This window comes from Vigna unguiculata, chromosome 10 (genome assembly GCF_037176805.1).
Source record: "Vigna unguiculata cultivar grain cowpea cultivar isolate G323 ecotype 2 chromosome 10, ASM3717680v1, whole genome shotgun sequence".
Lineage (NCBI taxonomy): Eukaryota > Viridiplantae > Streptophyta > Magnoliopsida > Fabales > Fabaceae > Vigna > Vigna unguiculata.
In genome coordinates this window covers 37100431-37126102 of record NC_140801.1, presented here as the reverse complement: position 1 = coordinate 37126102, position 25672 = coordinate 37100431, and the positions used below count along the sequence as shown (strand labels likewise).

Genomic DNA, 25672 nt, shown 5'->3' with positions numbered 1-25672 from the left:
TAGCAGCCACAATTCAGTTTGTCCATCCCTGATTCTTTTTTTTTTTTTTTCAATAATATTTTCTCAGAACAGGTATGGCTTTAGAAATTTATTCCTTATAAGCTCCAATAATTAATCTTCTAATCACAGACAAATCAATATTTAAAGGTTTGAAGAGGTTTAAGTATGCTATATATATATATATATATATATATATATATATATATATATATATAGAAATTTAATTTTTGTAACAAATTACTTTTGCAATTGTTTAATGTCACTTATTTTATTTTCTTTTAGGCAAAACAACATGGTTTATATCTTTAAGATATACTGTAAAAAAATGTACTTAAAATATAGTAATTTCGGTTTAATATTATTGCAAAGTGTATATGAATTTTTTGTTCCTAGTCCAAACAATATGTTGAGTATCTAACAAAAATAAGGGAAGATTAATATTGCAAGATAAAAGAATTAATAGAAACTAGTTAAAATCTAATGTACACGTTTAAATAAAATAATGTAAGAAAGAGACAAGAATTAAAGAGAGCTAAAAAAATTCTGTTAGATTTAATCAATGAACTAAAATTGTACGACTCATAAGATTAATCCTTATAACTGATGTTTAGAATATTTTATTACACTTTTATTACAAACGATTTAATTATTAAGTAAATTAATTAGATATGCGATAGTAAATAAAAAAGGCAGTATTGTAAAAATAAATAAACCATAAATTATACTTTTAATATTATTTGGCTTAATTATAACTTATTAATTCACGCTAAATTAATGAATAATTTATTTCATAAAATTATATTTTTATTTCATATTTTGATATTTCACTGAGCGAAATGATATATTATTTTATTGATGTAATATTATTATTTGTTTGAGATATACTACAATTTATATAAAGAATTTGTAATAAATTGTATACTAAATTTATTTTTCTTGATATTAATGTTTACACTTGGGATTATAATTGTATTGTCTCATAATATGAAATTAAAACTATGCTTATGCATATAAGCACAAACCGACCTTAGCTCAGTTGGTAGAGCGGAGGACTGTAGTTGGCTATAACAGACATCCTTAGGTCGCTGGTTCGAATCCGGCAGGTCGGAATTTTTCCAAAATAAAACAAAAACCTTTTCCTCTAAATGCATTTTCCAAAAGTAGAAAGAAATTCAGAAACATTTTATGTTAATTTAAGATTTGATATATTTCATGTTAAAATTATATTTTCTGGTCATTTGAATTATTGCACAACACTTTATGAACGTGTGTTTTTCCTCAACACATAGCTGGTAACAAAATAAAAATCAAATGAAATCCTTAAATAGTATGACATGATAAAATTCTGACGCATCCCTATAAAACATTTCATGCTTCCTTAGAAACTATATGTTTTGGAATGGATTAACTCTCCATAAAAGATCAAGAAGTAATTCAGTACTTTTATAGAAAAACTACTCTATAACACTTTACCATGACATTTATCGTTATGAAAAGAGTTATTGGAAACCAATTTTAAATTCATTTTACATCTAACCTCTCCTCATAACTCAGTCTTATAACTCTCTTTTCTATTTAACTACTTTTTCCACCTTGTGTCTAAAATTACATCTTAATATCCCATCTATTTTAGAATTTGATCACACTTTTAGTAATCAAGAAATTAGGAATCGTTCTTCAAAGAGTAAATTTTCTTTTATTCTAAAAATTTATTTATTCTTTTTTTTTTTTTTACAATTTTCTCATCAATCTCACTAGAATCAATTGAAAAAGAAAAAATCCTTTCAACTTTTTTTATTATATATTAAACTTTAGTTATATTCAAATATTATGCTTTTAGTCCCTAGATTTTGAAATGATCATGTTGTTTGAATTTCAAAAATTTCATTAAAGATAAGCATTGTAGGTAAGGGAAACTATTTTTGTTTTTTTATAGAACTTTAGGAGCAATGACCAGGATGGAAGTGGCTTAGTCACTATATTTTAGTTTTTATGCATGGATTTTGTTCTAGTTGAGAACTATTTAAATGTTTACATTAAAGAGGGTTGTTGAGTTTTGTTTGATTAATAATTGTTTCAAAATGTTTTGAGTTGGATACTCTTATTGAAAAGTTGATATAATTATTAGATTATGTATTTTAAGGTATAAATTTCTCTTATATTAAGTTTTCAATATGTCTCAGGTAAGTAGAGTTAATTTCTATAACTTTACTTATGTTAATCTATGAGTTTGATGTGAATATAAATATACATACTTTGAGTTTGAAGGAACAAGGATGAATTGAAATGATTGTTGATGTTTGAACAATTCCCGATTTGAATTAATCATTTTGAATTATTTAGAAGTTGTATTATTAGAATGTTTTTGAAAAAGATATTTGAAAACGAATTTGCTTTGTTCCATAAGTCTGGTTTTCTGATATATTTTTTTCTCAGATAGAGAATTTTCACTCAAGTGAAAATAGAACATAGATGCGGACCTTACTCTTTATCCTAATTTTGTTCAAGAAAAAGATTTTTTTCCAAAACAAAAATAGAGTTGGAAATAACCTTGCTTTCGACCTTATTTTCACTCAAGTGAAAATACAATTGCAACTTAGCCTTTATTTCATCTAAATGTTCACTTAAGAGAGGAAATATTTGCTTAAGTGAGCCAATTTATGTTCAAGCAAAAAAGCTTTAATCACTCAAGCTAAAAAATATTTCAAAACACACACACACGTTTTTGAATTACATGTTTTTGAATCACACACACGTTTTTGAATTATACACATATACACACATGTTTTTGAATTATATTATAAATGTGGAATGAATATTGGCTTGTATATTTAATTGAAAACATGAGTTCGACCCACAAAAATATTTTCCTTAAAATAAAGACACCACTTCCAATCCAAAACCTTAAAATAGTGAGTTTATAGATTTTCCTTCTTATATAGTGCTCAATTTTCACATATCTATGTGAGAATTAAACTCACACTTTGATTCTCAGGACCAAGAAATTGATTATAAGTATTCACAATCCTACTTTAGCATACAATGAGACACGAAATTACTTCTAGTTATTTTTTTTATCTTAAAATCTCCTCTTAAAATAAAGAACAAAAGTAGTATTTTGTACTAAGTAGATGAAGAGCTTTCTGTACTGAATAAAATGCATATGACCTATGATTTATGCTAAAATTACGTAAATTGTTCGTGTTTCTACCAGAAACCGCCTGGTGGCGTTGAAGACCCGCCAGGCGACCCATGCTCCAGAACCCATTTTTCTGGGTTTTCTCTATGAACCGCCTGGTGGTTGTGTGATGTCTGCCAAGCGACACGAACTAGGTTGCCTAATTCTTGGTCTGTTGTGGTTTCTATGATATTTGGGAAGCTTGAATTGATTCTTTATGTATGCGCTTGTGAATTTTAATGTGGATAATTGCCTGAGAGTGAATTTCTAGATGAAATGGGTATGAATCTTGGTATAATTGGGGGTTAGGGTTTATGATGGGATTGGGGATGAAGATGCAAGATTTTTGTGTATGAATGACGTTTTATGATAATAATCTCAAACTGAATAAGCATGAACCCTATAAGTTTGAGTGAACACTAAAGGATGGCCAAATTGCATGCTAGAACAAAATGATTGGGGATTTTAGGATTCACGCATGTGAAGGAAAATTTGGGATTTTTCCAGAATTTGCACGCACCGCCTGGCAGTACGTCATTTGTCGTCAGGCGACGCATCAGTGCGTGGTTGCATTGTGATTTTGTTACGCGTTAGGTGGTCTGGGCGAATTATCTAGGAAATATTGTGCTTAAGATTGAATAATTGGGCAGAGTGTATGGAAAGGAAGCATGTGCATGTAAGATAATTAATAATAGGTATAATTATGTGATAGTTTGAATCAAGTGAGTATAAAAGTAAGGCTTACGGTGCCTATTTCGGTTATTGTCGTTATGTGCAAAATATAATATTGGTTGAGATGTAGTGTGATTTGTTTGAGTGGTAAAAGAATAAGGGTATATGTTATTGGGTAATGACATGATCTCCATTGTGAAACCCTTCAGTATGTGAATGTGTGAATTGCGATTCAGTCATATGATTATGACTAGATAAGTATGATTAATAATATGATTTGTGTGTTGAGTGTTTGGGTTCATTAGAACCAGTCCCATAATGCCAAAAACAAGTAATAGTGACGTTACTAATGTGGCGTCTGCCGGCACGGGGTAAGCCGCCAAGTGACAAGGAGAAAATAGTGAGCTACTGGGCGCGTGGCACCTGACAGAATGGGTGGTTCCGCTAGGCGGAAGCAATCTGGAAAAGACTCTAGAAGGCGCCTGGCGGCGTGAGTTGCTCGCCAGGCGACCTAGAGCTCGAGTGCGCCTAGCGACGCAGAGGTTAACGCCAGCCAGTTTCACGTGCAGAATTGAACTGCGAGGATTTTATGGATGATTTTTGTAATCAGTACTAAAAATCATTTTATATTAGTAAGAGTTAAACGTATTTATGGATTTTATCTTTTGGCACGTGTAAAATAAAGTTTTAATTTTTCTGCATTTTTGGGAAAGTACTTCATTAATAAATGCAGTTATTAAAATTTCTATTTTTTTAATTCTAAATAAGTAATTTTGACTAGGATGTTACACTCTTGGTCACAAAAGAAAAAAATGTAACTGAAAAATTACAAGGATAACTTTGAGATCATATAAAACTTAAACACTCTTTGTTGAGAGAAGTTCACAAAGTGAAGAATTTACTAAGATAGAACATTCATGGTTTACATTTATAAGATGATCTATAGAAGTTGCACTTCTAAATAACTAACTATGTTGAACAACATGTTGGAAATCCACATAAAAAATCAGTTGATCAAGAAGGATTGACTTCTATTTATAAGTGTCTTGAGTACTGAAGCTTGTGTGTAAATCTTTTGTTCATGTCTCATAGTGGTTGGTAACCTTTTAGCTGAACTCATTATTAATAACAACCTTTTAGCTGACCTCATTATTAATAACAATTAATTTGATATGTTTAAAGTATCTTATGCATTGAACAATCATTTTTTATATTTATAACATTAAATTTAGTATACAATACTAGAGAAGTTTGTCGGGTTTTTAACTTGTAGCAGTAGTTTATAAAGTGAAACTACATCACTTAATCTAAACTAGATGTAGTTTGCAATATCAGACAAACCGGTATAAAAATCAAAGAGTAATTTCTTCTTTATCTTATCCTTGTTCAATGCATATTATCGTATTACATTAACGAAAGAAGGAAAGATTTGAAAATATCTATAAACTTTATTGGCATATTGTCTATCAATCCAAAAATATCATTTGAATATTTGCTATCAGATGATACTTTGTGAATTGCAAAAAAAAAAAATGTTGAAATACAGTTCAAGTCTCCCTTTTTGTGTTTTGACATATTTTTCAAAGGTTGTTTAAAGAGTAAGATTGCTTTTACTTAATGGTTTGATTATTTGATTGATTATCACACTTATATATATATATATATATATATATATATATATATTAATTTATCAAAACTTAATATTATTTATTATAATCAAAATCATAAGATATCCTGTCAAGATTATGTTACTGGATGAAGGTTGAGTACCATTGCAACGCTATTCCTTTTGAGTGTTGTAAGGAACAATCAACAAAACATTGTACCGGTACTAAAGTAGAGGTTTACTAGGGTTAAGTATGCTTCGATATATTCATCAGGATTAATAGAGTCATTGTACTACTTTATGGTTGGAGGTTTTCAACCTAGAGGTAAAGGTACACTCACGATAACTATCTTTTGCTTTGTATGATGCTTAGTTAGATGAGTATGATCATGAGTTTATTTTTTAGGTTGAACATTAGGTTAATGATTAGTACGATTCTATTAGTTTTGTTGATAGCCTTTTTAACCAATATTTTGATCTCAATTTGTAAGGTTTTAAGCTTAATTTGGTGTTGCTTTGTGAGGATGTTTTCATCTCTTTTGTCTTTCTTTGCATCATCTTGGGACATTCACTATTTTTAGCTGTAATATCTTGTTATAATGTTGTGGAGCATCATTACAATATTGGCATTCATGCATTTCTCTGTCATGATTTCTCTACACCTTCTTGACATGAGCTTTGAGTTTTTGAAAATGTATTATGTGTCTGTCTCACTAGTGGATTAGTTTGACATGTTTTGACTTTCCAATAGAATTATACATTTGTTGCTTAAGAATTTTTTAAAGGGATATGAAGATATGCTGAAAACCGAGGAAGAAGATGAGGGATATGAAGAATGATATGTTGAAAACCGAAAAGTGAAAGATGTCCATGAAGTTAGAAATTATGAAAATGTATCTTCATTTATACCTATTTGGAATGCTTTGTTAAAAACATTTTATGATAGAAGTGATGAACTACATGTGTTTATTCTTAATAAAAGGATATTCACTTTAAAACATAATCACAAATCAATATCATTTCCACTGTCAAATTTGGGTGAAATATTCTTCTTTTACCTTTTGTCAGCATGTTCAACTTTTAGTGACAGACATTCAAGAAAAACTTGTTTTTCCTTTGGGAATTATCTGATGTCGATAGTTTCATACTGAATTTTTTTCATTTATAAATCCTATAAATATCATCAACAGTATACACATTGATACTTTGATAAAATTAAGGAGTCCATGTAGGTAGACAGATCAACTTCTGAAAGCTTTATTTGCTTTACATTTACGATGTATATGGTTGAGTGGATAAAAATTAAAGAATTAGAAGAAAATAAAATCTGAACTAAGGAAAAAATGAACTATTTGAGTTTCAGTTAGTATTTATTTCACTTCAGAAATTCCGTTTCATCTATTATAAGCCAATATACCATACATTTCTAGCTTCTTCCACCACAGAAATGCTTTTAACGTCACCAGAATTTATACTGACAAGTATATTCTTAGAGATGCTGCTAAACATGCCATAACCCTGATGTTTTTATAAGCTAACAAAAGCATGCATAGGATATATAACAAGTATAAATATAATAGTTAATCACACTGAAAAAATCACTTCATGTAGAAGGAGATGAGAGAGAGAATGAATAAATCACATTCAAAAGAAATCAAAACATATAACTACCTCAGTTTTATGTCCCTTAAGGTGCACATCAGCATTGAGGCCTCTAAATTTCAGCATTTACTTGTCAAAAGAAGTCTACCCTGGCGTGTAAACAACAAGTAGAAACAGCTTTTACCAGTCAAAATGCAGATATTGGCTGCTATATTCAATGAAGAAAATTGAATATTGTAACAACATCTATAAAAAATGGAATAGCAATTCATTCCACACATCAGGTACCCCAGGCAAGCACCAATGTATGCAATCAGAGTATGATGAGGGATTTGACAACTGTTGAGGCCTAAGGGGCTCCCAAAATTTGCGAAAAATAGAAGGATGACCATCCTTTCTATACTCTGATAGTTGAGTGATGTTGATGACAGAAACTTTTGAACTCAAATTGCTTAGGATCTTCTCCACAGTGCTCATTGTAGGCAAATCTGAACCACTTCCCCAATAGCCCTCATTGTAAATAGGCTCCTTCTCCCCATAGCAGTTTCCTTCACTTTCTGGTTTCCACTCTCGGCTCCTGAATGATAATAGTGTTCAATTCATTGATTTTTGGATTTCATCAATTATTGTTGTGATGGTATACAAAGGTGTAGCGATATAAATGAGAAAATATCAACCTTTGGATCGAGATAACAAAACAATATTATTATACACCTTTAATAACGAATAAAAGTATTTTCAGTTCACATTAATTTTCATAAACTAATGACTTCAGCAAAAGCCAATTCGTTTTTGTTTTTCAGTGTCTATGGAAGATCCCATATAGGAACCTAATAACTGTTGGACCAGTTCACCACATTTTCTTCACTGTTATATTGTTATCATTCTAATTATTCTAAAACTCTTATTGACTTCTGTAACATAGAGTCTCTCGCAGGTGATCCTCCGTTGGACATTATTATCACTGTCAAGATGATATTCTTTGGAAAAGCACTCATACAAGGTAAAATATACGCCATAAAGGAAATTTTTTGTACACTTCATTCTCGGCAGAACACACTTCGACCATAACGAGCCCAACAACATCACTATCACATGCACTAAACAATTTGAGGAACTCCTCAATATATTTCCTTGAGGTATACTTAAGAGGCGTAGGAATCAACTTAACCGAATTCCCATGAGTACTTAGAAACAAAAACAGATCTATCTCTCTCAACCTACTCAACCCTATCAATTCTACAACCTCTTGAGAAGTAGTGTCACTTATGACAAAAATTGGGAACAACACGCATTATCTCCTTTGATAACTAGGGGGCTACCACCATAAGAAGAATTGGAAAAAGACGGAGAAAATGACTTGTTGAAATAAGAACGTACGTCAATTGATAAAAGAAAATGAGAACAAGTCTTTGCTCATCATTGCAAAGATTTTTTATATACTTGGCGAAGTAAAGTCTTGTGTTCAAACACATCCAAAATAGAATTAATACAGATCATAACAATAAAATTTTATCATAAAAGGTCAAACATCAATAACTTGATCGTTAAAAGTCTACCTCATCAAACTTGTTCATCCTCATAAAGGTGAACTAATCATTCACCATCTTAAATAAATTACTCAGTCGGCTTCTAAGCTTGTTTGAGAATAAATTATCTCATTTACTATGTCGAGAAATTCTTTTCTTTACTAGGGAGGTAGATGCTCTTAAAAAGAGCGTTACAAGACTGTTAAGAATTAGTTAGAAAGACTCATGAGATGTACTTCTAACAACTGAATGTAAACAGTTATGCAGTAAGCCAGATTGCTAGTACATAAGCAGATAAGAAAAGTCCCTGCTAGACGCTTTAATCCAATAGATGCTTCTGATAAGCAACAAGCTCTATAAGACTATCTAAGCTGTTATACTTTAGATGCCCTTATCCTAGAAAGTAGTTTAGTACACAAGATCCTACTGTGACTTACATTTTTATGAATTTATATATAATTTGATCACTGGAGTAGTTTGATCTAATATTGTATTAATATATAATCAACACTTCATTAGTGGAATTTGCTATTTAGCTTTATTATGATGTGGAAATTTTGAAGTATTGTTGTGTTAATAGCATTTTGTTTTGCCTACATGTCATTAGTAAGTCTTCTAATAATATTAATTTTTCTATTTCGTAAGAGTTTACAGTTCAGAGTTTAAGAATCAACTATACAAGTCAGCTTTGTGGAAGATCCACAAACTCATGTTTAACAACCTAGAATAGGTAACATGAAGTTTACGACAACTTCCAAACACTCTATAACCAATTGAGTTAGACTCTCTAAAACCTAAATATATTGACAGAACAGAATCGTATTAGATGATTTCAAAGAAAGTCAAAATTCAAACTAGAAATTCTAAGTCCTTTTACATGCTTATCTAACAGAACTGAAGTGGGGGGACTAGAAACAAAGGAATTAAAAATTCTATAACAGGTAAGTTCTAAACCACAGAATTTGCATTGGATTATCCAATGAAACACGGTTAAGATGAATGATAACCATCAATATAATTCTGCTATAAGTTCTAAGAATGCACAACAAAGTTAATCTAGCCCAGCCACCAAAAATTGGTTTCTGCTCTACATGCATATAGTATAAATGTTTCCTTCAGTATTTGATAATACAAAATATAGCTTGGTTTCTCACCAGAGATGTGTTGGAGACATGGTCACAAAAAAGACACGCTTCTTCAGGGGATCAACTTTTGAAGATACCCATTCAGCCCAAGCTCCCATGGCCAACTCCATGGCTCCTCGCCCATCCAATTCTTCACAAGATCCATTTTCTTCAGCTGTCCATCTGCAATAGAAGAAAATACAATACATTAGAACGGAGAAAAAAAAATTCCCTTAAATAACAACTTGCACATTAATGAATTGATACAGACAATAGCTTAACTGGGCCTTGTCTCCACCATAAGTATGTGTTAAAAACAAGAATATCAGCATTTTCCCACAGTGATGCGTGTCTAAGAACTGTATCAGGACGAATTATGCGTTCATCTAGTCTGTGATTTACTGGGTCATCAGAATTAGATTCAACAAGCAGGGGAGCCCAGAGAAACTCCACAGTTGCATTATAATCCTGAAAATTAGCACAAAAATAGCGGTGTGCTGGAAATGAGACCCAAGACAATGGCACTTGTGAACTAGACCCCATCAACCCAAGTCTTGGAGCAAGCAATGTGTATAAAGAAATTCAGTTAAATGATGGAAAAAGACACATATTATGGAGGACTACATTTATAACATCATAAACATGTTTCCAGTATTGGTTTCTTACCTCTGCTCTGAAAATGGTGAGATGGGCATTTGGTGACATTGATCTCTTATCAGCAGGAATTACAGATTGTAACAAACATACCATTGATATCCATTGCCCTCTATTTAGTGAATCTCCAACAAACATTAGCCTTTTATCTCTCAACTTCTCCCACATTTCTTTCACATTCCACCTGTTTCATACAAGAATTCAGTGAATCTTATCAGAAGGAACCTACCCTATCACAGAAATAACTAAAAGATTAAATATGTTTCTAGTTCCTATATATAGAAAAAATGTACGCTTGCAGTTCCCTTGATCCCACATTGGTGTTTCCAATAACAGTGACATATTAGCGACTAAAGAAGAACATTCCTAATTTGTAGGGCTTAAACATCTTTAACCCAATAGTTAAACACTTACACAACCCACAGCTAATGCTACATTATGCACCAGAAAAAAATAAAAAATTTCAACTAACCACAGGAACAATGTTAGGATATAAGGAGAAGGAGAAATTAATTAAGATAGACTATTAATACGTTACGTTACGTTAGGTTAGTTAGTTAGTAGTTAGATATAAATAGGGGAAGAAAGATAGGAGAGGGGAAGGATGTTCGTTCTGTAGATTGAGCATTAATGACATATTTTGTGAAGCTCTTGGAGAGAGACACTGATCTCCTATTTCTTGTTCTTTTCATTCTATTTAATAAAAAAGTTATCTCTTCTTTCTCCTTTCAATTCTTGGTTCCTACCTAACAAACAACTCAGCAAATGATATTGTACTTGGACCTTTACTAAACTCAATCTTGGTCATACATCACTTCCACAAAATACTGACAACGTTCAAGCCATTGAATTGGATCATTCCAACTCATGTCACCACTAAGTGCCTGTTTGGAGAAACTTCTTCATAAGTATAGGAGAAAAAAAGTAAGAAGAAAAATAAAATAGTTTTTCCATAAGCTAAGATGAAGTTATACATATGCTAATTTGTTAAAAAAAAAAAATTCCTTTTAGCTTTTCCAAAATCTGATTTTAATTATGCACAAGCTATGGAGAAACTGATTTATTTTTTGCTTTTCCTTTTTTCGAAATTTCCACCAAACAAGCTCCAAGTCCAAAGCAATAATTAGACCATGGTGATTCAGCTAAAAACCACAAACACAAAGCTCAGAGAGAGAACCACCTCTTCAAATTGCAGTTATGTGGTTGCCATCTCCAATACTGGTAACCCAAATCAGACCTTCCATGCTTGTGACAGGCCAATTGGTCAGACATGTAAGGGCAATCTGACTCATTGTACAGTGGATGCGAAACATTATCAAACACCCATTTGCCTGAAAAAACATCACAACTTTCCGGCCTCACTCTCCGGCGACCAGACTGCCAAGAATCACCACGCCAAGCAATTTTCTTGCCACTATACTCAACAGTAGAGTTGCATCTACTGAATCTATCCAAAACCTCTAAAATTCAACAACCCCATTTCAACAAGTCAGAGAAAGCACAAAGCTTTAAGCTTCCAATGAAGCACAAAGCAAGCAGTGAAGAGAAATGCCATACCTGGAGCTTGCTTGAGGTGACCAGAGAGGTTGGGTTCGACAAAGGTGGCTGAAGAAACCTCTTGGTGGTTAAGAACATGATCTGGGATTTCATGGATTCGTTGTATGGTGTGCTCACTGTGGAGGGTTGAGAAGGCTATGAAGAACAGCAATACAAGCACAAGCAAAGGGAAAATGGGGGGTTTCTTCCTGTTCCACTTCCACCTCTGCATGGTGGTGTTGGTGGGTTGTGCTTGATTTTGATCTTGAATTTTGATTTTCCTCTATAAAGAAACCAAATCCTGGCTCTGCCTGAAACATGAAAAGGCAAATACATCACATAAAAGATAAAAGACTGGTCATGAACAATAAAAGAAAACAGCTTCAGATTCACGAAGAAGTGTGTAATAAAGACTAGTCAGTGCTCAGAATGACCGAATCAGAAGCTTTGATTTGAACTTTGGTGCTGCGTGTCCTAGTGTTGCATTTGCAACCTATTCGGTGCAAGATGGAAGAGTTTATTACTATTCTTTTCTAGTCAACATTTGTAGAATTATTATTGGTAAATGTAGAATCATCGTTACACCGTTTTACTGCATTGATCATATTCTCACTATCTTATGTTCCCTCAATTCTACCTCCATCTAGTTATTATGATCAATGACACGCCAGATTTAAAAGAAAGAATTATTCTTGTTTTTGCTTTAATAGAAAAAAGGGACATTTTAACTGGTTCATATCTTTTCAGGTAAAAATTTAGCTGTAGATGTAGTTGCCATGTTGTAAGAAACAAAATTAAGAGCGGTTTAATGTAAGAAATTTATTATTACTAATCTATTAAAAAAAAAAGCTTGATTGTATATTTTATAACTATTATCGTAAAAATTTGTGAATGTGTAATTAAATTATATGCAAAAATATCTTATATAACGTAACTTAAAAGAACCTATTTTATATTATACTACTGGATCATAAATAAATTTGTTTTCATATATTATCTAGATTTGTTTTATATTTTGATATAAAAAATATAAATATGAGTAATACTCGATATTTTAAATTAAATATATTTTAAATATTATATATATATATATATATATATATGAAATAGTTTTATTGGTTCATATAATTTTTTTTCTTCTAGATCTTTGATATTTATTAAATTTATTTTAATTTCAAAAGTATTTTTTTTCCTCGTTACAATCTTAGTTATAATTTTTTATTTTTAGTTTGTGAAATTTTATTCAAACGGGATATGAATTACATTGTTTAACAATACACATTTAATTTATTTATGTTTTTTTTAATATTTTTATTCATTTATTAATTTTTTTTACTTGAGAATGTCACACTTTTCATCTTAAGTGTTTAATTTTGTAAATTCTCAACAGAAAATATTTTTTCATTAAACAAGTTCATCAAAGGATATCATCAAATCTCCACTAAACAAGTTTATGAAATTATACACACACATATATATATATATATATATATATATATATATATATATATATATATATATATATAGACTAGTATAGCGAAGTATAGATTATGTTAGCACAAATGACCTTTGTGCATGAATTTGATGAAACTAGTATTTGAGATCATGTATGATTGATGAAGTATTAATGAAGAATTGAAGTAATTTGTTGTTGATCAAACTTAGAGTGTATTGAATCTAAAATTTGATGTGAAGATCACAAAACTTGAATATTGGACTCAATTCGTAGATTGTATAACATAATGTAGATTTCTTTTCTCTTGTGTCTGTCCTTTTAAATATGTTAAAAAGGGTTTTAACATGTTAAAAGTCTTGCTGCATATAGTTCTGGTATGAATGCATTCAATCAGTTGAATTGTTATGCAATTAGCTGATTTCACTTAAGTCAAGCGAAATTAACAAATTGTACAAACAAATCAACCTATTGAATTCACTAATGATCCGGCTATATTAGTTGGTTTTTCAAAGACTGGAGTAACTTTTGTAATTTTTGAATGTGAAAACAATGAAACCATTTTTGGAAACTCTCTCTTTCAATTACAAAGTATGCAGCTCATGTTTTGGTTTGTTAAGGAGATCCACCACCAAGGTTTGGTTGCTCTTGTGCTTCTGGTTGTTTCCTGGTGTGATTTTGGTTATTTCTTGGTGTGATTCCAGGTTTGCAAGTGGGATCTTGTTGTGCAAGGGTTGAGCTTCTTGTGGGATTCAAGAATCTTGGTGGTTTTATTATATTCATAAGTGTAATCTTTAATGGATTGTGTAATTTTTTTTATATAGTGCATTATCAAGCTCAAGTTGTCCTGATAAACTGGATGTAACTCATATTTGAGTGAACCAATATAAAAACCATTGTATGATTCTCTTTCCCTTACCTTATTCATCATTTAGGCTGTGTTCACTTGAAGGAGAGTGATCGAGAGAGAGTGAGTGGAAGGGTTTGAATTGATTTAAGAGTGAAATTTGTGTTGTTTTTTTTAAGGGATTTAGAAGTGATGGTGAGTGAATTTGGAAGTAAAGTTTGTGAGAGTTTGAGAAAGATTTGATTGATGTGATAGATTAAAAAATATGTTTTAGTAAAAGTAATAATTAAATTACCATTTAGCCCTCAGAATGCATGGCACGTGATGCAGATATGAAGGGTAAAAATGTAAAAGCTACAGCAATTCCCCTCATATCCGCGCATAATAGGCGAGACACCAAAATTCGTCTATCTCTCGTTTCTTCGCTCTCACTTCTGCATGCATTTCTCCAAACGAACACGGCAGGCTGCCTATTATCTTCGCTCACAAATCTACTCACCTTCAAACGAACACAGTGTTAATCTTCAAGAAAACTTGTCTAATCAATCTTTGTAAGGTTTTTGTGTGTTTTAATGTAATCTGGTGGTGCAACTAAGTTTAATATATCAATTAAAATCAATCTTGTATGATAATGCATGTTGTTTGAGAAAGTGGAGTGGCGCACAAACCAAATGTTGCAACTTTTCAAGACATCATCTGAGAAAAGAAAGGTCATATGTGATAGATCATACAAATTAATTAGAATAATTGATGCAATATGGATTTTGTATTATGATACTATTGGTGCATATTGTTGGCACAAGCAAGCTTGGTGCAAAGATTTGATAAAATTAAGTGCATGAAGATCACATGTGTTTGATAAAGATTAATGAAGATCCACTAGAAGATTATGTTTCTATTGTGCTAAATTTGTAAATGATGTGTTAAATGGAATGCTTACATGTTATATCATGTTGGTAGGCTATATGACATAGGTTAGATGTCTTGTTAGTCTTAGTTTGTCCTTTTTAATATGTTAAAATGGATTTTAACAAGTTAAAAGGCTTTTTGTATATAGTTTCTAGTATGAATGTATTCAATCAGTTGAATTATTTTTCAATTGACTAACACTTAAGTCAAGTGAAATCAACGGATTGTACGAAAAATTTAACCAATTGATTTAACTTAAGACCAGACTATATAAGTTGTGCTTTCGAGAGCAGAGACACGATTATGAGTTTTTGAGCGCGAAAACATGGTATTCATCACTAGAGAACTCTCTCTCTCTAAATTACACAACTGCAAGGTGAAGATTGAAGATCTTGGAGGCATTTTGGCTTTGTGGAAGCTTGAAAAACTCGTATATGGTTGGCTAAGGAGAGCCACCATCAGATTTTGTATTTCTTGTGCCTCTAGTTGTTTACCTAGTGTGATTCCAGGTATGTGAGATTTATTCTTGCAGGTTGTTGGCTAGATTTTTGTGAGTCAAAAATCTTGGTGTGTTTCTTTGTTCAAAAGTGTAATCTTGGTGTATGATTTGTAAAACTTTTGAATATAGTAAAAACCAGGCTCAAGTTGTCCTAATAAACTGGATGTAGCTATGTGATTGAGTGAACCAATATAAAAACATTTGTGCCACTCTCTTCCCTTCATCTCTTTCACTTTAAAAACTCAAGAAAACCAAGTAAATCATTTTTTGTTGAATTTGAATGTGTTTCTGTGTAATATGATAATGCATACATGTTAGAAATATTGTTTGGAACAATTCTTGTGTGTAAAATTTTGTTGTTTGAGTTAAATTTGCGAATTCTGCATAATTTGTTGTTTTATTTTTTGACCAACTGAAAGTTATTGTTCTGTAGCTTTTGTATTCGAATTTTGTGGTCTATTTGATTAAATCAAGGGTTAATTATGTTTTTCGTCCCCCAACTATTAGTGTTTTTTGGTTTTAGTCCCCCATCTAACGATTGATCCATTTCAGTCCCTGACCTTTTAAATAGCATGGAATTGGTCCCCGATTTTAAACTCCGTTAGGTTGAATTGACACCTGGCTAACGGATGGCCACGTAAGAATCCCGTTTAAGGCTTTCTCTTCAGTTACAATATTATGCACGTTTTGGTTATACTGTAATAATGCTTTCAGCTCATGTGTTAATTAATTAAAGAAGTGTTGTTATAGTAGTAATGTTTTCAGTCACGTGTTAACTAATTAAAGAAGTATGGTTAAGTTAGTAATGTTTTCAGCTAACATTTTGGGAAAGTAAGCATTACATTTGAAATTAGAAAGGGGTTTTTGCTAAAAACCCTAAACTTGAGGTGGTGAACGACGAAGTCGAAGTGGGTTGCACTCAGCGAAGGATACAGAAACTTCATTGACAGAGCGAAATCGAAGTGGTTTTCTGGTGATATTTGTACGACGAAATCAACATTGGTGAACTGAGGTAAGTTAAGTTGTATTGTTTACAAATTTTGTTTCGTTCATTGTTCGATTTACTCTGGTTTTGCTGTTATTAAAGTTCGATTGTTGTTGTTTTTGTTGGGTTTGTGCTTTATTTGAAATGTGGGGTTGCAAATGGGGTTTGCGGTGGCATTTCATCATATGGGTAGGTTTGAAAGGAATAGGGGATTGAAATATGTTGGCGGTGAAATCCACGTTGTCAAAGGGATCGATCCAGATTTTTGGTCTTTCTTTGAAGCATTAGGCATCGTGAAGGATTTTAAATACGCTGGCGATGTTAAACTATGGTGGAAGGGTTCCAAAGAGAAGCTGTTAAATAATCTAAGATTGTTGAGTGATGATAAGGAGGCATTAGCTTTGGCTAAGTATGCAGAGGAAAGGAACGAAAAGGTGGATATATATGTTCAACACATTCCTTGTCAGGCCGAAGTGGTGCATTTTATTACTGGTCCTGAATTGGATGAAGAATTCGGTCAGCCAAAAGTGGGGGGTGAACAAGATGTGGTTCCTGATGCAGCTGTAGTGGATGAGGCACCTGAAGTGGTTGAGGTTGAGGTTGATGTTGATGGGATTTGGTAGGTATCCCTTGTAGACATGTTGTGGCTGCTATTAACTATAAGATAGAAAATCCTGAGACATACGTGCATCCATGCTACAAAAGACAAGCTTATCATGCTTGCTATAGCCCAAAAATCACCCCTATAAATGGACAACAACTATGGCCCAGAAGCAATGAACCTGAATTGTTCCCACCCATATACAAAACACCACCTGGCAGGCCAAAAAAACTTAGAAGAAGGGAAGCAGATGAAAATGTGAGTCATTCAAAACTTTCAAAGAAGAATCTGATCATGAAGTGCAGTAGATGCAAACAAATAGGACATAATATCAGAAGCTGTAGAAAGGGGATGAGATTCAGAAAGGTAATTGAGTAATGATCTTTACTTCTTATTGATTTCTGTTTTGGAAATTATAGATCTGAAATTTAAAAACATACTGAATGGACAGGGAAACACACAACGCACTCCAACTGCCACTGCAGCTACCAACGTTGCTGGACCATCAAACCAAAGCTGCAGTAGAAGGACATCCACACCCATAGTTGCTGCAAACGTGAATGAAGGTGAAAGAGCACCAAGAACACAGCCAAGGAGCAGGGCAGCACAAGCATTAGGGTCTCAAGCTAGTAGTAGTACAACTTGTGCACAACCCACGTGAAAATGAATGAAGATTCCAACTTTTTCTTCCTTTTTTAAACGCATCTGTAATTAATCAAGACAGCTATAACGTTGGGCATAGTGATAGTGGACCAGTATTTTGTTTTGGAGAAGTGCTATTTGAATATTGTAGTTAAAGTTATGGACCACATGCCTGCTTTGGACCACTTTTTGCATTATTGTATTCAATCAAAGCAAACACTGTCCTTGTTGTTTTGGACCACTTGTCTGCCATTATTGATCAATGAAACGCGTAGGACTACTGTTTATTCATTCCAAATTTATTTGTCATACTATGAGAATTGGTAAAACACGAAGTTGGAGAAAATTGGGGACACCGTTTCATACTTTCATATTCTTTTAATCAGGAAAACAGGAAAATTGAGCAAACAGAAATTGGTAAAACCCACTGTCATAGTGTCAAATAACATCACGCATGACAAATTGGAGTAATATTCTGATATTATAACCACCAAGCTTAATACATTCCAAGTTTAATACACCAAACATACCTAACACAACATTAACCACCAATTTTAATAAATTCCTAATCACTGCTACAAATACCTAATACATTCCTAATTACAATTAACCTTCAACAACACCATAATAACCACAACAACAGTTGCAACCCACGACAAAACGAATAAAAGTTGAAGAAATTTTCCAATGTTCTTCTCTTGTTGCAATTTCTTCTTCAGCTTGTCATTTTTCTTTATCAACTCCATTATCACTTTGTCCTTTTCCTCCTTTTCTAAGCAACAAACTTTGTCTTCTTCAACAGTTTTTCCTCCGCTCGATTCAAGTTCAGAGTCTTTCCCTTCAAACGTTGATTCTGACTCATTAACCCATTCAAAATAATTACAATTGGAATTCGACTGCACAGAAAAGGAAACGATTACAAAGAAAACCAAATGAAGCTCAAAAATAAATTAAGGAATTTCTCACTTACAGCCCAATTCCTACACCTCCAAAATAATCTGCCTTTGTTCTTCACAGTACTTGCCTTTAGAAGCAACAATTTCTCCCCACACCCACACACTTTCGATGCGATTTCTGAAGAGAAGGCACAACTTTGCCATATTTTCAAACCACTACTCCTCTGCGTACAATCCAATCCTTTGGTTCCGCTATTCATCACTGTTTTAGGGTGCAATCCGTTATTCTCCCCACACCCACACACGTTCGATGCGATTTCCAATCCTTTGCGTGCAATCCGCAGTTTCTCAAATTTATCCAATTTTAGGGTTTCATAACATACCCCCAAACATGCATAATATTGTAAATGAAGAGAAAGCCTTAAACGGGATTCTTACGTGGCCATCCGTTAGCCAGGTGTCAATTCAACCTAACGGAGTTTAAAATCGGGGACCAATTCCATGCAATTTAAAAGGTCAGGGACTGAAATGGATCAATCGTTAGATGGGGGACTAAAACCAAAAAACACTAATAGTTAGGGGACGAAAAACATAATTAACCCTTAAATCAAAAGAGGTTTTAAGCTTTCGAAAAAGTTTTAAACAATCAATTCAACCCCCCCCCCCTTTCTTGGCTTAAATCACCATTCCATATCTAACACATATGCACATAGATGTTGTGGTGATTGAATCAGATGATGTGAATATTGCAATAGCAGCAGAAGTGGCTAAGGGTTCTATCACCAAACTTGTTGTTGGATATTCATCTAGTGGCATAGTTCAATAAAATAGTTCTACAAACAAATGATCATTACTCAAACACTTCGCAAGATAACTATTAATGGGAGATAATTAAACACTTCAATAATCCACCAAGCATCACATATTAATTAGTGTAGGATTTGGACACTTTATAATTCCCAAGTTTGTATCATAATCTAATCACCCATGAGTCCTTAAATTGGATATTGGGATTTAGAAGGACCATTTCTTTTATCATTAATTACTATTTGTTGGCTCATAAAAAAATATACTTTATTTTTTTCTTTTTAAATATGAAGATACCTAACTTCATTCTCTTATATCACTGCATAGTTGGTTATCAATATATGAACATTTAGAGCGCGGTTATTTATGGATTTTTAAACAGAATTTAATAATGAGCCTGGAATATTTTATAGTTTGTATTAGTGTTGAGTACATAATGTTTCATTTCAACCAACTATCTTGTAGTCTCTATCTGAAAATGGGGTAAGGGTGTTGAACATGGAATAAACGAAATCAAACTACAAGATGCATTGTATTTATTATATTATTAATTATTAGGAGGTCTAGTGCATGCGGTGATAGAAACATGAAATTCATTATAATTGTAGAATAAAAAATGATGGACCATGTTCCGAAACTAGTCCTTATCGTACCACGATTTCTTCTAAAGATCTTCAAGTACTTTTTTATCCACTTGAAGAGCTCTGGTGAGAACCTCACCAAAAATAGGTTGAACAACTTTAAACAAAGCATTTGCAACTATAATAGTTCCTAAACTTTGACTGCTAAGACCGACAATAGAAACCGCATTGCCATATCCGATGTTGAGTTGGAAGTGAACGAGACTAATTGGGAAGACAAAGACATCACCCTTGTTCAGCACTTTGGTGAAAAGGCAATTCCATCTTGATTTGATTCAACAGACATAGGAGTTACCTATGCCTTCAATGGGTTATCAATGTTCCCAAGTTCCACATGTAGTCTTTATCTGATTATTTCCCCTTTAGTAATGTATTGTTTTCAATAAACATAAGGGTATATCTATGATAATATCAATAAGCACTCCAAGATTTTGTACAATTTACGCTATTTCAAAGGGAAAATTATCCATACAATAGTCATACATGTCGATTGATGGAAGCATTATAGATGATGCTAGTGAAACTAGTTTGTCTTTTAACAACTCTTCTAACTACACTTCCACCTCTCAAATAGGACTACTACTAGTAATTTCTGCAAAACTATGGCTTAGAAATTTGTAAACCATAAATAAGCATTGACATCATATTTAAATTCATAAATTGTTATCATCATTTCAGCATAAGTACATATCCAATGCCTTAAATTTACCAATTTAACATTCTTGTGTTGCAATATTGTTAGTACACATATAAGCACTTGCTCATATGTACTCCTTTAAATGGTAGACACTCAAATTATTCTTCAAATCAAAATTTCTAGTGAAACTCATTTGGGTTATTAGAAATAAGGAAATATAATAAGAAATCATATATACTTAAACTATGCCAATATGTTTTACAGTGATATGTAATGTTCACATTACTCACTCACATTGCAAATAAAGGTAACACATTATGGGGTGCTTGTGATAATTGACACTACCGTGTTTTATTTTTTATTTATTTTTATCTTTTATTGTTATTTTATTATTAATTATCTTTATAGATAGTTCAATTTTTATTTAATAAATTTGGAAAAGATAATATTTAGTTTATATTTTGTAGAAAAGTGGAAATCTTAGAGATTTAAGAAGATTATCAACAAAATCATTGGAGATTACTGAATATTAAAAGAATATATCAACAAAATCAATTATCTAACAAGTTGGTTACTTTAATTACAAAACAAAATATTTGAAGGATGTATCAAAGATATGGAATCTACGAAGATTAAAAGATATGTATTTAGGATATTCAATTACAAAATCAAGCATAAAGCTACAAGGTCAATCCAATTCGAAAAATCTATATATAAGGGGCTTGGCAACGGTAAAAAACAATAATCCTTCTATCGTCACCATAGTTTATTATGAAAAACTATGGAAAACCATGAAGATAAAGCAAATCTATGAAAAACCAAATATTTGGGTTCGAGAGTCGAATACACATAGGGAAGGTGTTAGCACGCTACAACACCCGCCCGAGGACGACACCTTTAATTAAACATGCGAAGTTGATGTGGTTTTCAAAACATTAACTTTCCCCGAAAATAATAAGCAATGATACAAGAAAGAAACAAAAATATTTTTTGGTCTTTTGGGTCCGACAATGATTGACCTTGGTCCTACGTATTCTCATCCAAAATGAGAAATCAAGGTTACGTACTTCTTTAAGAAAGATTATTTCAAAAGACTATTTGGAAAATGATTTGAATTTTTCAAGGTGAACCTAACAAGGACTAACCTTGCTCCTACATATCTTGCAATGGAGAATCAAGGATGACGTAGTTCTTAAGAAGTCATTTGTTTGAAAATGTTGATATTCTTATATTTTTGAAATTTTATACTTTTTGGTATTTTATGAATTATTTGAAAATTAGTGTCACACGACGCAAGTGACCAGACAAACACCAAAAGAGAAAGAGAAAAGCATTTTTTTCATTTTATAATTTTTAGATTTTTATATTATGAAAACAAAAGTTTAGTGTGAGAGAAAGTGAGTTATTAAAAAGAAAGTAAGGTGAAAGTCTGAAAAGTATTTTAAAAAAATTAAAATAGAAGTCCAATACAAAAAGTAAACAAAAAAGAAAATAAAAACAATAGGTGTGCAAGATAGTAAACATGTGGTGCAGAAAGTAGTCAATGGAGATGTGTGTAGTGAAATTTAGGCGTAGGAAATAAAATGAGGTGGGGTGTGTGCAATGAACAAAGGGGGGCAGTGAATAAACGCAATTAGGCCCAAAACAAGACCAATACAAAACATGTGGTGTGGGGTTAGAAATTATAAGGATGTATGAAGTAAATGATTTTTTAGCCCAAAAGTAAGACATGCGGTGTATGTAGCAATTTGAGACAATTAGCACAATCCACATATGGGGGTGCAGGATAAAAATATAGGAGGTGCACAAATAAGAGGTGGGTTGAGATGCTTGATCAGCCCAATGTGAGATATGTTTGTGGAACCTGAACCTAAACCCTAACTTTTCATCAATCAAGAGGCGAACCCTCTCTCAACACAAGAACCCTTTACTTTGTCACTGTCCAACAGCCTCTATCTAGGCTTCACTCCATCGCCTCAAAGTCGTCGTCGACCTTGTCGTTGTCGTCGACAATATCGCTAGCGCCACTGGTGCGAACAGGGGGCGTGACTTCTCCTCTCCTTCGGGAGCTCTCCAAGACTGAACAGAGCCACTCTTAGTGACGACGTTGGTGATCGAAATTGGAGTCTCCGCCATGACCATGTTAGGGTTATCGCCGCAACCACAATTCAATGTTGCCACTAGTGCCCTATTCTTTCTGGTTTTTTGAATGGGTGCTAATTGTGGTCGTGTGTGGATTCTGGTTTTGGGCCCCTATTTTTTATGGTTTTTATGCATGTGGATGTGAAAGTGATAACAAAAGGAGTAGGAATAATGGAGTGGAGTGAAATTGAAAGATGATGGATTATGGTGGTTTGATTGGAAGAAGGTTTGAGGAGATGAATGTAGGTGTGATCGATAATGGTGTAGGACGTGAGTTGGCGATGGAGTTTAGGAGGAGAAAAAATGGAGAAGGTGTATTCGTGGATTGTGGAATTGAGGGAAATGAAGATGAGATGGATGAAGGATAGAAGAAAGTATGATGTTGTGATGAGCGTAATGAAGATGGAAAGGGTTGCATGTGTAAGGGATATTTGATGGGTAGCAAATGGGGGTGTTGAAACTTTGTTATGTGTGTGTTGCCCATGAAGGATGGAGATGGTGCATGGTAGTGGTTCTGGAGATGATTATTGTCAAAGAAGAGGAAGTATGGAATGGCTTATTTGGAGGTGCTCATTGGCTGGAAAGATGAAGTATAAAGATGGCACGGATAGATGGAAGAAATTCGTGGCTGTGGGGGTTCAAGTGGGGCTTGAATGGTGAAAGCATTGGTGTTGGACAAAGGAATGTGTGAGAAATGTGATGATCATATATTAATGAAGGTGACCATGGATTATGTTTTCAAACACTCAAGCAACAACAATAACTTGCACATTATCATGAATAAGCAACAAATAAAGCATGGTAAGCATAACACAACACGACAACATTCATTCAAAGACCAAACAATTTCACATTCATCCAAATATTCAAGAATTAAATGGTGTTTACCTCTTATAGCCTCCTTGTGCTTGTGCCGATGGACTTGTCTCAATATTACTTCTTCCCATTTTGCTCTGGTTGGCCACCTTCATATGTTTCCTTTTCCTCTATTGTTGTGTATTATGAATTGTATTTTGAAACTACAAATTCTTTCTCCTACCGTGTGAGCTGCCCAAAGCACGATGTCGACTGGTCTTCTATCACCCCATTAATGTTGTTATGACTGCCATGGGTGCAGTCATGATACACATGCCCAAAATTTCCCTTTTCATGCCAAGACCCCAAGAGTAGGGCAACGTATGAAGATGAACATTTTTCTTTGCATGAATGAGGAAAGGGATAACAGGCCAAGCCAATGGACTTTCATTTTTTTCATTTCTTTTATACATTTTTATCTATTTTTTAAGAGAATAAAACAAAATGGCGTGAAAATAAAATAAGATGAAAATTAAAAATAGAATAAAAATAAGATAAGATAAGATAAAGTAAAAATCAAAATAAAATAAAATAAAAATAAAACAAGATAAAATAAAAGTAAAGTAAAGCAAGATAAAATTAAAGTTAAAATAAAACAAAAGTAAGAATAGGAATATATATCTACATCCAATTCTGTTCATTTTTTTTTGTAATAATTTTTTTAATTATTTTCTAAGTTAATTTTCTAGACAAAATGGGGTGTTGACACCTTCAAGCAGAGAAGAAACCCCTTTCGAGGAAAAATCCCTTTGGGGGAGAGAGGGAAAGAAGGTAGAGACACATTCTGAAGGTTGAAGGAGGCATTCATCTTCATCATTATTCTAGTATTCAGAATGTTAAAGAGTAGCTAACTCCCTTATTCATGGGGTTGGGTGTAATTTATTATTAACTCTTTGTGAATTTTACTATTCAATATAATTATTTTCCATTACTCTTGTGTTCTATTCTTGTTTTAACAACATAATATTAGACATGATATTAGAATCTAAACTAGCGTAGACAAATAATTGATTGTGCATCTAGACATAGAGTAGCTCATTGGTCATTCATAAAATCAAAATTTTGATCATTAATGTGAACTTATAATAAAAATTGTTAAGACAGTGGAGTTTTTATTATTCAAGTTTAGACTTGTTGCTAAGACATTAGGGCTTGTTACATAAGGTGTGAATGCTAGAGTATGAATTAGAAGAATATTTTTTGGTGTTTTTACGTTGAATTGGATTATGAAATCCAATCTTAGTGAAGCCTTTATCATATATTGTTGCATACCATATGTTTGATAAAAATATAAAAATACAAAAAAAAAAATATTTTTGTTTTTGTTAACTTTGTTGTCTAATTAAGTTATAAATTGCAAGAGTGGCCAAGTGTTTCACAAGTCCCTTGGGAAATGATACTTGGACTTTCCACTTTATTACTTATACGATTTGGTACACTTGCCAGTCCTATAACAAGTTTTTGATTTCGTTGTTGTGGACTTGTGTTCAAACACAAGGCAATTTGGGCATTTGTATCTCTTTTAGACTTTCTTATGTGTTATATTTTTTTTGTGTTTTCTTTTATGCAGTTGATCTGTAAATGTTTATGATTTCCATTGATTTGGTTTGTGCTTAATGTTTGTCTCGAGGTATGCCTTAGAGCATGATCTAGCCGTTGGAAGATTCTAGACATGGGATTTCAGCAGCCTAACTAATCAAATCAAACAAATATTGCAATTCACCATAAATGGGATTGTGTGTTTTGCCTTTACTGTTTTGGTTCTGAATGCTATTATTGATTCATGCTCAATCCAAGAGATTTGGTAGGGTACGTCAGACTTAGATAGGCATTACAAGAGACATCTACGTGTCTAAT

At 32.7% G+C, this 25672-nt stretch overlaps 1 protein-coding gene and 1 non-coding gene across 2 annotated transcripts; one reads left to right on the top strand and one right to left on the bottom strand.

Annotated features, from left to right (window-relative positions):
• The first annotated feature begins 1021 nt into the window (after nt 1–1021).
• Nucleotides 1022–1109, top strand: TRNAY-GUA (transfer RNA tyrosine (anticodon GUA)). The gene is given in 2 exon segments: nt 1022–1058; nt 1074–1109. It is a non-coding gene; the product is annotated as a tRNA-Tyr (tRNA).
• A 5965-nt stretch (nt 1110–7074) lies between these two features.
• On the bottom strand, nt 7075–12548 carry TBL35 (TRICHOME BIREFRINGENCE-LIKE 35). The gene is made up of 7 exons (XM_028050088.2): nt 12336–12548; nt 11923–12212; nt 11546–11825; nt 10378–10549; nt 9983–10179; nt 9742–9894; nt 7075–7635 (listed from the first exon to the last, which is right to left on the bottom strand). Exons 2-7 carry the CDS (start codon nt 12131–12133, stop codon nt 7305–7307), a joined length of 1344 nt encoding a protein of 447 aa, XP_027905889.2. The 5' UTR covers nt 12134–12212; nt 12336–12548; the 3' UTR covers nt 7075–7304.
• Nucleotides 12549–25672: the final 13124 nt, after the last annotated feature.

Coding starts and splice junctions, on each gene's coding strand:
- TBL35 (XM_028050088.2), bottom strand. CDS start 12,133: ATGCAGAGGTGGAAGTGGAACAGGAAGAAACCCCCCATTTTCCCTTTG. Junction 11,826..11,922: donor TCACCTCAAGCAAGCTCCAG/GTATGGCATTTC, acceptor GTTGAATTTTAG/AGGTTTTGGATAGATTCAGT. Junction 10,180..10,377: donor TCACCATTTTCAGAGCAGAG/GTAAGAAACCAA, acceptor GCTAATTTTCAG/GATTATAATGCAACTGTGGA.